Consider the following 16410-nt stretch of genomic DNA (forward strand, 5'->3'; position numbering starts at 1 on the left):
CCATTTACATCTCCAAAGCACCCTGCGCAGATCGTGGGTTACCTGCTTGCCCCTTATGAACAGAGGGACTCGTGCTTCCCACCCTGAGCTGTAGGTCTCCAGGGAAATGCCCTCTCTGTTGCCTTCATTTCTGCAGAAGAGAGCCAAGGTAGGACCCCTGGGTTCATCTTTGGCATCTCCTCTAAGCCCAGCTGTTTCCCAAGTATCACTTGGCTTCAGACAAGGCTACTGTTTTAGAAGGTCAGTGAAGACGCTTTTGACCATTTCCAAAAGCAGAGAAGAATTACCAAAGAACTCCTCTTCCGGGAAGCAAGGGAAGAAAATATTTAAAACCACATGTCAATCACTGCAGGGAAGTCTTCCCTACAGAGATGATCTCCCTCCCAAGGAAGTGAAAGTCCTTGCTGGGAGATGACCCAGATCAGCACTTCTGTCAGGACTACCGAATGCTCTGGGCCTGACTCGAGTGCCCTGGAATTCCAGCACAAGGCCAGAGATGCTTTAAATTCTCAAATATCCATGTGAGGTCTGGAGTTCCCACATCCCCAGTGGTGACTTCTTTTTCATACCACAGAGAGCCCGGCCTGAGCTCCTCTCTTGGGCAAACCCAGAGCAGGACTCATTTCACCACAAGAGGTGAAATTTCTTCCACTTACATCCTGACATCAGGATGCAGGGAGCTCGGGAAATCCCAGCCAGCCATTCACTCCCGCCCCTCAGTGAACAGGGGGTTATCTCCATTGCATAGAAACACTGCAGGAAAAACAGCCCCCGTCCCTTGTTCCCTCACCGATCCTTAATGTCTTCCTGAGCCCTAGCCTGCCTGGTCAGTCCCACATCTAGAAATGGCTCAAACAAAGAAGACAGGGAAAGGGGCCAGGGCTAGCGACAGGCCTCTGACCCATGCAAGAGCCAGCAGTGGGTCAGCAGCCAGGGGCCGGGATGAACAGGGATGTTGCTGTTCCCCATGGGATCTGCTAGAAGGCCCTTTTGGCTGTAGGTAGTCACCCCAGCAGATGACCTAGTATGGTCCCTGAGGCAGCCACATATAACCTGTTGCATGACAACAGGCCTGTGTAATATGGGGCTTAGCTATATGCTCAACTGTGCTGGCCACACTGGCATCTACTCCAGCCAGTCTGGTACCCCACAATCCTGGGGAGAGGCAGCTATCACTAAGGAGAGGTACCAGTGAGGAGGTAAGACACCCTAACAAGAGCAAAGCCACCACATTTCTGGTGAGGATTCCTTGCCCCAAAGCTTAGGCTGTGGGAAGGCGGCCTCCAGCAAGGCCCTGTGACTGCAGCCATGAGACGCCTTTCGTAACACTTGGGAATGGGAGAGGTTTCCGTTCACATGGGACCTGGGTCACCTTGACCTTGAATTAGAAATTCAATATATGCCCAGCCAGAATGGCTCAGTTGGTTGAGCGTCACCCTGTGGACCAAAAGGTTGCTGGTTTAATTCCCAGTCAGGGCACATACCTGGGTTATGGGTTCGGTTCCCGGTCGGGGCATGTACAGGAGACAACCAATTGGTGTTTCTCACGTCAATGTGTGTGTGTCTCTCTCTCCCTCTCCCTTCCCCTCCCTAAGCATGTCCTCGGGTGAGGATTTTTTTAAAAAAGAAATTCAGCATAGGCTGATTCAGGTCATGGTTTGAAGCCCGAGACAGAAAAGGTTCCAGTTGGATTAAACACTTAGCAATTCTCGACGGGGTGATGAGAACAGGAAGGGAGGCAGGGCTATCTTCCTGTGGAGGTAGAGGACCCACTTCTTTGGGAAACTCTGGTCTGGGTGGAGACCTGCCTTGGCTGGCTTCCCTCAAGCACAGAATAATCAGGAATCTGAGCATTCACCCCCAGTCCTCACATGTGGGTACTGGTGGGGAGGGAGGATGAGTAATATTGAAATTCAATGACTTGGAATTTTTTTTTAATCTATAGCAGCGATTTTCAACAAGTGTGCTGCAAGAATTTTTAAAACATCCAAGACATGACTATGTAGTCGAGGGCACTGACCTCTTTTCTCTTAGATTGTCAAAAAAATGGCAACAGCCAACACAATAACCATTGGGTGTGAATGAACCAAAATTATATATTTTTTTTTTGGTCAGATCGGCAAAAAATATATTTTCTGGTGTGCCACAGAATTTTAGTAATTAGTTCACGTGCCATGAGATGAGAAAGGTTGAAAGTGGCTGATCTATAGAGCTGAATAGCCCTATAGAGAGTAATCAAAACACTATGATCTAAAGCACAGGGGCAGCCACCAAGGGGCCTGAGAAAGAACCCTCAGTGGCCAGAGGTGTTCCCAAGAGGAAAGGGGCACTAATGACGACCCCTAAAGCCCTGTCCAACCACCCAGCAGCCTGGGGATCTACCAGATCAAGGGGAGAGGGTTGTCCTGCCTTGATGGGCAGCAGAAAGTAGAAACACTTCCTTGCCCACAACACAATCACCCCCACCCGTTTCCCTGGCCAAATCCCTCCCTGATCCCATCTCCCCACCCTCTCACCTTCCATCGACTCCCCTCCCATCCTATCAACCCCTGGGGACCCTCAGGGAAGATTTCTGAGAGAGCCCCCCCCCCCCCCCCCGCAGCATTTTCACTAGAGTCCTGGCACTCCACGGGTGGCCGGCCAGAGTGTCCGTGGCCTGCCTACTTGGTGGAGCAGATGGAGAGCGTGGCACCAGCAGAGAACACCCAGAAGGCTGGGTACAGAGCTTCAGTAAAGTCCTCCTTGAACTTATACATCAGGTGGATCTTCTCACCAGCAACAGCGAAGAAAATGACGAAGCCGTGGTCACAGTTGAGAAGCACACCAACCCGCGTGGCCTTGGTGGTAGGCAGAATTTTCTCCACATTGTTGTGCCAGGCGGAGATCTTGGTGTTGAACCACTCCACGCACCAGGAGGCGCTGTTGCGGCCCAGCCGGCTCTCGGGGCCCTGCCGCGCCATGCTGCCATAGCAGATGCCCATCCCACAGAAGTTGTTCTTCTGCAGCTCCACCTCCCAGTAGTGGATCCCCTTCTTGTAGCAGTGCAGGCCCAGCACCTGAGAACAGTACGTGAACCTCTGGGGATGTGGCCGGTAGTTCTGGTGAACGTCGGCCACAGAGGCTACAGTGTAGTTCTCCGACAGAGCCACCTTGCTGTAGGCAGTGTTGTAGTCCAGGATGACCTTAATTGCATCTAAAAAAGCATTACCCCAAGTAATCGATTACACGGAGCCCAAGGTGCTCTCACTTTTCAACCTTTCCTCAACTGGTAGTGTTATTCATCTGTTTTATCCACTCCCATCCATCCTTCCACCCGTCTATCCATTTACCCATGTATCCATACATGCATCCGCCCATCCATCTACCTGTCCATCAATCCACCCTCCTTCCGTGTATCCACCAATCCACCTATCCACCTCTCCATCCACGCATCCGTCCATATAGCCACCCATTCATTCACCCATCCATCCATCCACCCCTCCATCCATCAGTCCATCCATCCGTCCATCCCTCCATCCATCAGTCCATCCATCCATCCATCCATCCACCCCTCCATCCATCAGTCCATCCATCCATCCATCCATCCATCCATCCATCCATCCATCCATCCATCCATCCATCCATCCCTCCATCCATCAGTCCATCCATCCATCCATCCACCCCTCCATCCATCAGTCCATCCATCCATCCATCCACCCACCCCTCCATCCATCAGTCCACCCTTCCTTCCACCCACCCATACATACATCCATCCATAACTGAGGCCTGAGAATGCAAAGTTCCAGAGAGAGCAAGAGGGGTAAGATCCAGAGTCCTGGCCAAGGAACTGGCCTTGGGGCTGCGAACAGAGAAGGAAGGAGAGAGAAGGTAAAGAGCCAAGTGAGACGACAATGAGAGGATGAGGGAGCCCCCTTCTGGAGTGTCTCTCTTCTCCGTGATGCAGAAGAGGCTGGGTGGGACAGGGAGAAGACTGAAGCTATGGCACATGGAAAGGTTACGGAATGGCAGAAGTCAAAAGGAAAACCAGAGCGAGAGAGCTGGCAGTGGGACCAGCGTGGGGTTTCGGCAACAGCTGCTGCCTGCAAGTGCTACTCACACTCCAGGAGCTCAGGTCTGGACTTGGCTAAGAAGGTCTCCAGCACCTTGGCCTTGAGAGACACCGAGTTTGGCTGCACAGTAGTGGGTTTGGCTGAAGCTGGGTGAGGAAAGAGAGCCATTTTCAGAACAAATTCAAAGTAGACACCCCACTGCCCCTAGTCCAAAATAACTCACCCTCCAGGCCAGCTTGTTTTAAATCCACTAACTGTTCCGGGGCTCCAAACATGGGAAGCTTGTTGGGTGAGATGACAACAGGAGCTGGGAATGAGGAAAGATGAGTGTGTGTTGGGGACATGCACAGAGTGACCCGATGGCCTCTACTCCCTTCCTTGAAAGCTGACTTTCAAGAGTCACTTCTACAGACACACACCTGGGCAGCCAGGGCAACACAGGTGAGCCCAGACAGGGCTATGCGCATCGTTTTCATTTACGCTTGTCCTCACCTCCAGCCTCAGGCCTGCCTGCTATTCCAGAATATAATCTTCGAACTGAGGCCCCATCACAGAACCCTGATGAGACAGGTCAGCTTTCACCCCCAGCATTTAGTTCTGCGCTCAGGCAGTCTCAAGAAACAAACAGAAGAAATGCATAACTTACGAAGTTTCTTGGGTTTCTTTTCTTCTTCTGAAAAATAAAAATGAAAAAATCCAGAATCAAGATATTGTAAAGCACAATATGATGACACTTTTTCAAAAGACCATAACAACATTCATTTGCATGAATGTGACCCATACCAATAACACTAGAGTATTTTAACTTGAAAAAGATAAGGGGTCACCAGGCAAATAACTCTTCAGTGACAAAAGCTCCCATCAGTGATTGGTGGCAGGGAGGGACTGACTATAAGGAGCATGAGGGAATTTTCTGCAGTAATGGAAATTCTCTCTCTCGATATGACAGTAACACACATGCATGCATTTGTCAAAATTTAACTGTACATTTAAGATCTGTGCATTCTTCTAGAGATAAATTATATCTCCATAAAAGAGAAAATGGAAAAAAAAAGAGTCAGCAAAAACAACGTGCTGGCCAAGTATCACAATGGTCTTTAAGAACTACCTGGAGTGTGTGCCTGTGGCAACTGACTTAGCTCAAAGTGTTGTCCCCAAACAGCAGCATCAGCATCACCTGGGAAGCCACAGGAGGTGCAAATTCTCGGACCCACGCCACGCCTCCTTCAGCTACACAAGGCTCCCTCTTCCCCCCCTTCAGTCACATCCCTCAGGAGCTGTCTTCGCTCTCCACCCCATTTCCTCGCCTCCCACTCCGCTCCCGCCCACTCCCACTGGACCAGCATCTTGGGAGGGCCCCAGGCTGTGCTGCTGGCCCCCTCCCAGGTCACGATTCTTAGGAACCTCGTCTACACTGTGACTAGCCCACCCCTCCGTGCCTACTCCCCATCTCGCTCGACGGCCGGCATCCACAGCTCGCTCATGCTAAGAGTGGAGCTTCCGATCTGGGGCAGCGATAAGGAAACTTACAGGAGGAAGACTCGAGAAGGACACAGGTTGACAGTACTCCTCCACCTACTTTCACTTCCCTTTTCACACCAAGTGCCCTTCCACATTTTCCAGGTTAGCCCAGGGCTCCCTCCTCCACCGGCCCCAGGCAACCCAACCCCCAACCCTACACCACTCAGAGATTGACACCAAACGTCTGTCTGCCAGAGACAACCTAGACACTAAAAATGAACAAACCAACCACCACCACCAAGCCAGGAGTTCTCCCATCCCCCACCCAATGGTGTGGGCATCACTCCACAGCTCATACTGACTTTTCAGGGAAACAACACAGCCGGCCATTCAGTAGCACAGTTAGGGCCTCGAAAGGGCCTTTCCGACCTGTGTGCCGTGCGAACCTCACTCATCGTGACAAGCCTGGGAGGTCGGCATCATTATGGTCCAGACTGGCCAGGTGAGGGAACTGAGGGCCACTCTGCCTCAGCTCCCCTCCCAACAGCACGCGCCTTCTCAACAAGGGTGATATTGCCCTTGATTCTTGGGGGGAGGGGTAAAAAAGCTTACTCTTTTTACGTATAAAAGTACAGTATGTAAACACATATACCATTTATATGTGGTATTAAAGTGTCATCAGTGGGAGTAATCAGGAAAAACGTTTCCTCCATGGCAGGGGTAAGGGGAGAGAGGAACAATACCGAAGAGGTAGGGAGGCACTGTGACAGAAAGGCACCTGACGGCTCAAGACCGACAGCTCCGAGCAAGGTTTAGCCTCTGCTCCGGAGACCTCAGCAGTCTCCTCCGGGGGGCTCTGCCCAAGTGCAAGGAGGCTCCGCCCAAGTGCTTTACATGTCAGTAAAGCCAGCTTTGGTAACCCTGCTGTTCCACGCAGCTCGAATATCTAACCCTGCTGTTCCAGGCAGCTGAATATCTAACACTCATGGACCAGATTGCACAGGTGCCCAGCAGAGGTCCCGTCAAAGCCCCTTCAACCTCCACTCAGGCCCTGCAGTGACTTGGGAGGGACTGTGCCCATCTGGAAGGAGCAGTGACACCTGTGAGTGTCTCAGCCAGAGCCCCGGCCAGTCACGGCCACGAGGACACAGGATTACTTACTCGGGACCTTCTTCCCAGGGCGTGTGGCTTTGGACGTGGACGCCGTGACATGCTCTGCAGGGTCCCCTGTGCCAAAAAAGAAGGTGTTCGTTTATGGGGCTCCTGTTCGTTTATGGGGCTCCTCCGAACCACCCCAGGAGCCAGCTTTGCCACAGGCAAGGGGGCAAGTAGTGGGTTTACAAAGACAGCCACTTCCACATCCCATCCACTCTCACCTTCCCATCTTCTACAAGAGCTAGAAGCCAGGTCATAGGAGGACCAGTCTGGGGTGTTCCCTCTCTTCTCTGGCTTAAAATGTAGCTGGGGCCCTGGCTGGTTTCCACCAGCACCCAGCTCCGTGACCGCTCCCCCCTCTGAGCTTCAGTCTCTTCCAGCGCGCACGGGGATGCGGCCCTTGCTCTCAGTGAAGAGACAGAGACGCCTGGAGTTCCTTCCCTCTGGGTTTGCTCTCACCCTCCCTCTCCCCCAGATCAGGGACCACTGAGGTAGCAGGGCGGCTAATTGTCAACAGCTTTACCCTCCATGGGGCCGAGCGGCACCTGTTCCAGAGGCCCTTCTGCCAGGCCGTGGGCTTGCCAAGCTGAAACTCAAGCCCACTCCCGGGTTACGCAGCAAAGACTCGCCGTGAGCCAGGCTCTGCACTAGGCACTGGGGAGAGTGGTGGATGAAAACCATGCCCAGCCCTGGCCTCACAGATCATAATCTGGGAGGCAGACAGCGGGAAGGGCAAGAGTAAAGCGACTGATGTGCAGAGGGCGCCACGGGGTGATAAGGATCCCGGGACTTAGTCTGAGGAGTGGGAACAGTGATAGGGAGGTCTTCTGAGAATTGTAACGTTTTGACCAATCTCCAAAGGGTGAGAGGAGTTACCTGGTGAAGATGGTGGATTCTGAGCCTTCCAGGCAGTGGGAAGAGCATGTACAAAGGCCCAGTGGCAAGCAGCTTAGCATATTTGAAGAAGGGAACACTGAGGGATACGCTGGAGGAGGAGCCCCTCCAGGGCGGAGAGACAGGCCCTGACCAGGCAGGGGCTTGGAGGCCAGGGTCAAGAGTCTAGTCTATAATCTAAAAGCAACAGGTATCCCCTGAAGGGGGTGAGGGGAAAAGTTCCAGGACATCAGATGTGCATCCTAAAAAGCTCTTGCTGGCTACAGCAGGAGTGGATGCAAAGGGGCTATTTAGGAAGCTGCCACAGCTGATGGCAGTGGAGATCAGGCAGGGGGACAGGTGGACCAAGTCAGGAGATATCTGGATATAAGAGGAAGAAAAAGGGGTTATCTAGGAGAAATTCCAGGTTTCTCTGACCTCCAAACTAGCCATTCCTCCAGCAAATACACTAACAACCCAGAGTCCATTCAAAACCCATCAGAGTCAACCTCAAGATCACAGGCAAAACAGGCCCATCCAGAAACTCCCATCATAACATCAAGCCTCCCAAAATGTTTTAGGATGAAGCAGACTTCCCAGTACCTCCTCATGGAGGGCAGATGTGTCAGGACCCCTGAAACTAAGTTCCAATGCTCAGGATCAAGGCCCTCTCTTGCACACCAAGATGCTGAGGGGGCCCATTAAGATTCCTGGGTCCCAATGGGGGCCACGGGAGTGGGTTGCTGACCGTTACCTGAGTTGGTGAGCTCCTCGAGCTTCTTGTCCTGCGACTGCCTGAGGTACCGCTTCAGCTCGCTCTTGAGGTCCATGGTGCCTTGGCAGACGCCTCTGATCAGCTCCTGATTCAGCTCCACCTTGGGGACGTAGACTGGCTTCGTTGAGACTGCTTGCAGTTTTGCCGCTTTCTGGAACAAGCGGGGGGATTAGTGCAGGCAGCTCCATGAAGCCAGGGCCTGGGTTCAGGTCTCAAGAACCTGGGACGAGGGGACTTCCTTGTGCCCTCAGGCGGGAAGTTCCATCGGCCTTCTCAGAGCACAGGCCAGAGGCCGCTGGGGGTTTAAGTGCCACTTTTAAGACAGCGATCTGGGACTGGAAGGACCCTCAGAGATTGCTGCCAACAGAGGGAGAAACTGAAGTCTAGAAATGACAAGTGGCCTGGCCGGTGTGGCTCAGACATTGAGCATCGACCTCTGATCCAGGAAGTTCTGGTTTGAGTCCTAGTCGGGGCACATGCCCAGATAGTGGGCTCGATCCCCAGCAGGGGGCGTGCAAGAGGCAGCCGATCAATGACTCTTATCATTGAGGTTTCCACCTCTCTCTCCCCCTCTCCCTTCCTCTTTCTGAAATCAATAAAGACATATTTATTTAAAAAAAAGGGAGGGAGGGAGGGAATAAATGACCTGCCAGGAACTCTGCCAAGTGGCAGAGACAAAGTTGGGGCCCAGGCCTCCTGATCCCCATGGATAATGCTCCCTCCCCTCCTCCAGCTGTGGCTGAAGAAGTACAAGAGACTCAGGACCAGCTCTGAACACAGGTTCTGGATATGGACTGGGAAGTCTCAAGGGTGCAGGACTCAGCTAAGGCACACCCGGTGAAAAGGAAGGGTCTCACGGACTGTCCCAAACCTTGAGACAAAAATCAGGTCACATAGCATCAAGAGGCCCAGAGGTGGACTAACAATCCTTCTCGGAGAGCTCGAGACAGCTACTCCAACAAACCGGAATGAGCGGGTGAGAAGAAACTTAATGCCATCCAGCCTAGGAAGGACCAGTCACCCCGTACCCTCCCCCAGACCTGAACAAGGAATCTGGGCCTTGGAGGGGTCATAGCACGTTGCCCAATCAATGGGCTCACCAGAACACCCACTGCACGCCAGGCACCCTGCTAGGCGCTGGACACGCCAGGAAGAAGAAGGGTGGCAAAAGGGATGGGCCACACCCGAAAGGAGCTGACATGAAAACAAGCGCATTTGGAACAACGGCACCGAGAGCTTTAGCAGAGGCAGGGAACACGCTCTGGGCTGTAACGGCAAAATCATGGGGTCCAGAGAGGACAGAGGAAACTGGAGCTGCCCTGGAAAAAGAGCAGCATGGGCTGGGGTGGGTGGCAAGAAATGAGGCTGCTGGCAAAAAGGGAGGGCCAGGTTATCAAGGGCGGGGGGTTCTGTGCCTAAGAGAGACACTTCCAGGGGCCATGTGGAGGGGGGACTGGGGAAGAGAGGTAGGTGTATACAGTAGGCAACATTCTAAGACGGCCCCCAAGAGTCCCACACCCTCCCTAAGGTATACATCCTATATAATCCCCTCCCTTAAGAACAAGCAGGACAGAGCATGTGAAGAAATTTTTCAGAGATAATCATGATCTCAAATCTGTTGGGCTTTTTTTTTTTTTAGTATGTTTTTTATTGATTTTAGAGAGAAAGGGAGAGGGAGAGAAACATCGATGTGAGAAACATCGATCAGCTGCTTCATACACACCCTCTATTGGGGATCAAGCCTGCAACCCTGGCATGTGCCCTGAATGAGAATTTGAACCAGCAACCTTTTGGTGCATGGGTGATGCCCAACCAACTGAGCCACACTGGCCAGGGCCCAAATCTATTAATTTTCAGTTCATCAAAAAGATGAGTCTCCTGGGTGGGCCAGACTTAATCAGGTAAAAGCCCTAAAAAGAAGGACTGGGCCTTCCTGGGGGGAGAAATTCCCCTGCTGGCTTTGAAGAAGGAAGCTGCCAAGTTAGGAGAGGGCCATGTGCCAAGGAATTGCGGCAGCCTCTAGGAACTAAGAGTGCACAGCCAGCAATGAGGTGGGGACCTTAGTCCTGCACCATAGAGAACTGTATTTCACCAACAACCAAGTGGGTCTGGAAGACAACCTGAGCTCCAAAAGGAATGCCGCTCCCCCAACACTCATAGTGCAGCTTGTGAGAGACCCTAAAAGGACAACCCCTTAAGCGATGCCCAGACTACCAAACCGTGGGAAGCGTGAGACAGTAAATGTATGTTCGGAGCCACTACGTTTGTGGTAAGTTGTCACACAGCATGTAAAACAAATACAGCCCGACTGGGTGTGGCTCAGTAGTTGAGCATCGACCTTGGATCCAGGAAATCGTGGTTGGATTCCCGGTCAGGGCACATGCCCGGGTTGCGGGCTCCATCCCCAATGGGGGACATGCAGGAGGCAGCCAATCAATGACTCTCTCATCATTGATGTTTCTCTCTCTCTCTGAAATCAATAAAGATATATTTTTTAAAATAATAAAATAAAACTAACACAACGTGTGTCTCAGGGGTGCTTTCAGTGACCTCTCACAGACCACACTCCCTGAGGCCCCAGTGCCCTTACCAGCACATCAGGCTAGGCAGGAAGAGTGTTCAACGAGGTCCTCATCAAGACCCACCTCCAGAAACTCGAACTCGCCCCCCTTGGTCAGCGCAGCTTCAATCTCCTCCTTCATGGCCTGGATCTCGTTTTTCTTCTTGAGCAGGATCTGGTAGATGGTGTCGAACTTGCTGCTGACTCTCTTCTCTTCATCCCTTATCTTCCGTGTGGAACTGGCCTCAGAGGCATCGATGAGGGCCTTCATTTCCAGGTATTCCTGTCTAAGCTGTTCTATCTTCTTCTGCGCAGTCTCCTAAGAAGCCAAGGCAAGAGAGCATCCATCAGAAGGGCAGAAAGCTACGCCCGTGGGACCAAGCACTGGCCATCCGTGGAGCACAAAGGGGCATGGCCGCTTGGGAGAGCAACTTGGCAACAGCTAACGAATGAACCCACCATGAGCCTCGTGGAGTCCCACAGCTGAGCCTGTCCTGCCTGGAGGCGGAGGGTGGCCCCAGGGCCAGGGCTGGTGGTGGAGAGCCCTGTCACTCACCCGCACATCCTGCTGCCTGGCTCTCACATCCTCCAGCGCTCTCGATGCACCGTTGATCTGACCGTACATGACCGTCAGTTTATGCCTCAGCTTGGCCTGCGGAGAAAGCAGACCAGGGTGAGAGAACACCTCGGCCCAGCCCCCACCAGCACCCAACACCAGGCACCGCCCCCAGAATCTATTCTACAGGTGTTTCCGACACCCCAACTCTTGCCTGCTTGTAGCTTTCTATAGCATTCTCATATTTACTACCTCCCTTCATTCTTTTAGGGAAACAATACTGTAAAAAAGTTACGAATACAGGATTTGCAGCCAGAGAGGCCGGGGTGCTGGTCCCAATTCCCAGCTGTCCAATTGTCTGTCTCTCACCTAGTCTCCTTGGCCACCAAAGAGATACAGCTGTTCCCACCTCGCAAGGCTAGTAGGAGGAGTAACTGAAACAACTGAAGTCCTCAGCCTAGTAGTGCCTGGATCTCAGTAAGGACAAACCACATGTCAGCTGGTATGATTATGAGCTTTTTCACTAGCACCCATTTTACAAGTGATGAAACTGAGGCAAAAGGACTGCAAGGTGGCCAAGCTCATACAGAGACAGAACAAGCTGGGACAGCTGCTTCAGTAATGGCAAATGAGGTCATTCAAACAACCCTCCCACAGCAAGCAACCAGAAAAGCAGACAGGGAAGAATGACAGAGCCAAGATCCAGGAGAAAGAAACCCAGAGAGATAAGCCTGGCATCTGGGGTTGTTTTCCCAGAGCCATCTGCCAATTCCAGAAGACAGCTGGCAGAGCCTCTGTCAGCTCAGGGAGGCAGGGGGACAAAAAGCAGAGTCCAGTCTTGGCCCCTGTTGCTCAGTGGTTAGAGCATCAGCTTGTGCACCAATGGGTCGTGGGTTCGATTTCTGGTCAAGGGCACGTCTTGGTAAGCCCCCCCCCCCCAAGGCCGGCACCTCCTAGGGCCACACCCCATGAATTAAGAATACACCAGCAGCAGACCAGCCCATGATAAGCTCAGTCCCTGAAATTGAATTAAGATGATTCAGAATTGCTAGGCCCCCAGCCACCGCCAGAAACCAAGGCAAATTATGCTTGGAGAAAGGTAATATCACCCAAGACCTCTTAGTATTTCTATAAATTTTCATAATCGATATCTGAGTCCCCTACCTCCCTGCTCAGATGAAACGTTGGGGCACAGAAACGGGAAGGAAAGGAGCCACCACCACCATGATAATAGCAGCTAGAGTTTATCATGTGCCTGCTGCAAGCCAGGCGCTGCTCTAGTGCTTTGCTTGTATTAACTTATCTAAAGCTAAGGATGAAACCGTGAAGTCGGAGTTCACTGCCCTCTGTAGAAAAGACATGGAAGCACAGAATAATGGAGCAGTTTGACCTAGGTCACATCCCTATTAACTGGTGTTACAAGATCCTGGTGTTACAATTACTGCGTCCAAGCTGAGCACACTTAGAATTTCTAAAAAAACAAAACATTCTTACTTCCCCTAATTATCTGGCTTAACATACTCTGACCCTCCCTTCCTCTTTCCTGCCTCTCCCACTCCACTAGAGTTATTCAGGGCTGAACCTGACCTTGAACTGGGATTTGAACTACCCGGTGAAGGTCATGTGGAAGAGCAGAAGCAGAGTCCAAGACCACACGAACTCGACCCAAGTCACTGATTATGGTTCAGGCTCGACCTCTGTGACAGTGCCCTTTGAGCTGGCCTCTGAGAGTGGCCAAGACAAACTGGGCCAAAGGCTGAAGGCCAGGCCCAGGCAGGTCCTGCCTAGCAGGTCTCAGAGCTACAACAAACCTCCAGGGGGCTACCAACTGTTTTGCCTGAGAGCCACTCTTAGCAGTGAGCTCCTAAACTCTGTGTTTTGGAAAATCTTATCCATCATTAATCAAACAGACATAACAGTCCCCTGATGATGGAAAAGGGCCCACACGGCTCCAGATAAAAGGACAGTGGTCCAAGGACTTTAGTAGCCACGACAATTCCCTAATCAAGGGTAGAGAACTTTTTGAAGTTCTGAGGATCCCTTCACAGACTGGGGACTTGGGTCCTCCACGTGGGAGGTAACAGAGTCCCGAGTCTGCCTCGCCCTGGTGATGGAGACCGGCCAGCCGCCCAAGGCTGGGGCACTGCCCGGCTGGGGCTGGCTCTGCCCCAGAGCAGCGGGGCTGGAAAAGGAGAGTGGTTAAAGGACTCAACCAGGACAATGGCGAAATGGGGGAGATGGCTAAGGAAGGCCTGTTACAAGAATCAAAAAGCGAAATGTGTACGGCACACTAATAAACTGGGTACAGACTCCAGCTCCGGCCCTGGAGGCTGAGAGAGCTGGGATTCTGGGACCAGCTACGAAGGGTCCTCCTGCCCCTACTTGCCTTCTGCCTCCATGGATAAGAACTTCTGGAAAGGTCTTTCGGCAGGAGCCAGGCTGCCCCAGTCTCCAGGGGAAGGTCCAGGCACCCTCCTGAGGCCCGGATCTGGGCAGCCTGACATTCAATGCTCAGCAAGCTCTCCTCCCCCATGGGGTGGAGTAACAGAAATGAGCATTCGCTGTAAAACACCGTTCATAGGTGGCTTCATTTAATCTTCCAGATAACCCTCTGAGATAAGCACTACTATCCCCTTTTAGGATTTCCCAGCTAGGAAGCAGAGCCAGAATTCAAAGGCAGGCCTCAGCTTCTGGGTGTCAACCAGCCACTCCTGACACTGGGGCCTGCCTGCAAAGCACTTCCCACACAGCTGCTCTCCCCGCAGCCTCCCAACCACCCTCGCAGGCACAGGCAGGGAAGGAATGCCAGTAATCCCATTTTACAGACGAGGCTCAGGGACTGCAGTGACTTGCCCTAAACCACAGCTGATAGGGAGCAGAGCAGGGCTCCAGAGACAGGAAGAGCAGACCCAGGGGGCTGGGCCTCAGATGGCTGCACCTCCAGGCGGAGCCCAGAGGTCTGGCTTCTGAGGCTCAGGGAGAAGTCCATAGGAACCCAGCTCAGACGGGGAGAAGCAGGCCAGGAGGGGAGGGGCTGTGGCCAGAAAAAAGCAAGGCCTGCACTCAGGTCCCGGTGCCACTACAAACCTCCCCCAGGCCCCAGGTCTGCTTTGATGGCACAAAGACTGGTTGAAGACAGTCCTCGTTCTCGGTGACAGTGCTTTGGAGCTTAGACTGACATAAAAGGTGGTCTGATTACACATTTCAACCTCTGCCTTAATTGAGTCCACAGGTGGGAGTTACCATCCCCCAAAGCACTCAGTCATCACAGACCCGGAAGGCCCCTTAGGAGTCAACCAGGTCCCACCTCCTCAGCTTACCGATAAGTACTAAGGCCCGGGGGCCAAATCCTGTGCTCACAGTCACACAGCCAGCATGCAGGGCACTATGGTGCAAGAGAGCTGGCTCTCCCTGCCAACGGGCTATATCCAAGAATTCCTCCCACTCACAGGGATCCTCCCTAGTCCTGGAACTCCCCAGCTCTCCAAAGCCTCTTGCTCACATGACCTCAATTGTCCAGGGGCGTCTTATGCCCAAGACTCTAGTCTTGGTTATGAGGCTGGTTCCTGGGGAGACTGGGCAAACTGTGGAGTCAAATCCGACGGGGCTCAGTATCTGGCTGGCCACTCACTGGGTTCCTCAAGCTAAATAAACTTCTCCGCAGCTGAAAAATGGAACTAATTATACCCACCTCCTGGGTGTTGCCAGGGTTTCAATGAGGGAACAGAGGGAACCTCCAGGGTTCGTATTTGACGTTCAAAAGCCTCTATTAACACCATCAGCCAAGTACTAGGCTTAAGGCAAGCGGCATCGCCTGTGTTTCTGTCCCGGGTCTCAGGCTCCGCAAGGCCCATCCCGCCCACCCCGAGATCCAGGGGAGGCAGAGATGCCCACGGAGGCGGCCTCTGCCCCACCCAGCGGGTCCAGGCCGCCCCTCCGCGCCGCCCGCCGCCACCACCTACCTCCAGGTCAGCGCTGGCCTGGGTCAGGGGCAGAGGCGAGCAGGTCTTGTGCTCCACCAGGCAGACGTGGCAGATGCACTCGCTGTGCTCGGGGCAGAAGAAGTCGCGCAGCCGGTTGTGCTGGGGGCACTTGCGGTGCAGCAGGTCTTGGACGGGCGGCTGCAGCGGGTGGTCCTGGAAGGCGGGGCTGTCGAGGTGCGGCTGCAGGTGCTCGGGGCAGAAGGAGGCCATGCACACGAGGCACGTCTTGATGGCGGCCGCCTTCAGGCAGTGGTCGCAGGCCACCTGGCCCGCGGGGCTGGGGGCCGCGGCGCGGGAGGGCGGCGTCCAGCCGTCGGGCGGCGCGGCGCGGGCCAGCTCGGCCTGCTGGAACTGCTCCACCACCGAGCACAGCACCGTGTTCTTGTGCAGCTGCGGCCGCGCCTGGTACGGGGTGCGGCACTGCGGGCACTGGAACGGCGGGCCCTGGACGGTCCACGTCTCGTTCAGGCACGGCCCGCAGAAGTTGTGGCCGCACGGGGTGGTGACCGGCACCTTGAAGAGCTCCAGGCAGATGGAGCACGTCAGCTCTTCGGCCAGGGACAGGTCCGCCATGGCGCTCGTCGGGGGACTGGAGACGGGTCGTGCCGGGTGGAACAGGTAGCGCCGCGCGACCGCCCCGAGGCCGCCGAGGAAACGAAACTGAGCGGCGGGAGGGCGGTCCCCGCGGCCTTTCTGGAAGTCACGTGGGGCGCGGGGGCGGGGCGCGCGCGGGGTCCGCGGGCACGGGGGTCGCTGCGCTCCGAATCCTGAACCAGGGGCTCTCGGGGCTTCAGGGTATCCTCGCGGTCACTCCGCGGACAGGAAAACCGACGCGTGCAGTAGGAAACCCCGGGTCCCCGGAATCAGAGCCCAGATCTAGCCCGGCTTCTGCACGAGCGCGCCCGCCGCGGGCTCCTTCCTTGGAGAGCTCGTGGGCACCCGCGAGGGCACCAGCGCTCCGCCGGCGAGGGAGGCTTATCGGGACGGGACTTTAAAAA

General features: G+C 53.9%; 1 protein-coding gene across 1 annotated transcript; it reads right to left on the bottom strand.

Annotated features, from left to right (window-relative positions):
- Positions 1-2585: 2585 nt before the first annotated feature.
- Positions 2586-16033, bottom strand: TRIM25 (tripartite motif containing 25). Its single transcript, XM_016207191.2, has 9 exons — positions 15392-16033; positions 11430-11525; positions 10959-11192; positions 8293-8464; positions 6672-6737; positions 4696-4722; positions 4273-4356; positions 4097-4195; positions 2586-3193 (listed from the first exon to the last, which is right to left on the bottom strand). The coding sequence occupies exons 1-9, from the start codon at positions 15983-15985 to the stop codon at positions 2661-2663; spliced, it is 1905 nt and encodes a 634-aa protein (XP_016062677.2). The 5' UTR covers positions 15986-16033; the 3' UTR covers positions 2586-2660.
- Positions 16034-16410: the final 377 nt, after the last annotated feature.

The sequence above is a fragment of the Miniopterus natalensis genome, chromosome 17 (genome assembly GCF_054644295.1).
Source record: "Miniopterus natalensis isolate mMinNat1 chromosome 17, mMinNat1.hap1, whole genome shotgun sequence".
Taxonomy (NCBI): Eukaryota; Metazoa; Chordata; class Mammalia; order Chiroptera; family Miniopteridae; genus Miniopterus; species Miniopterus natalensis.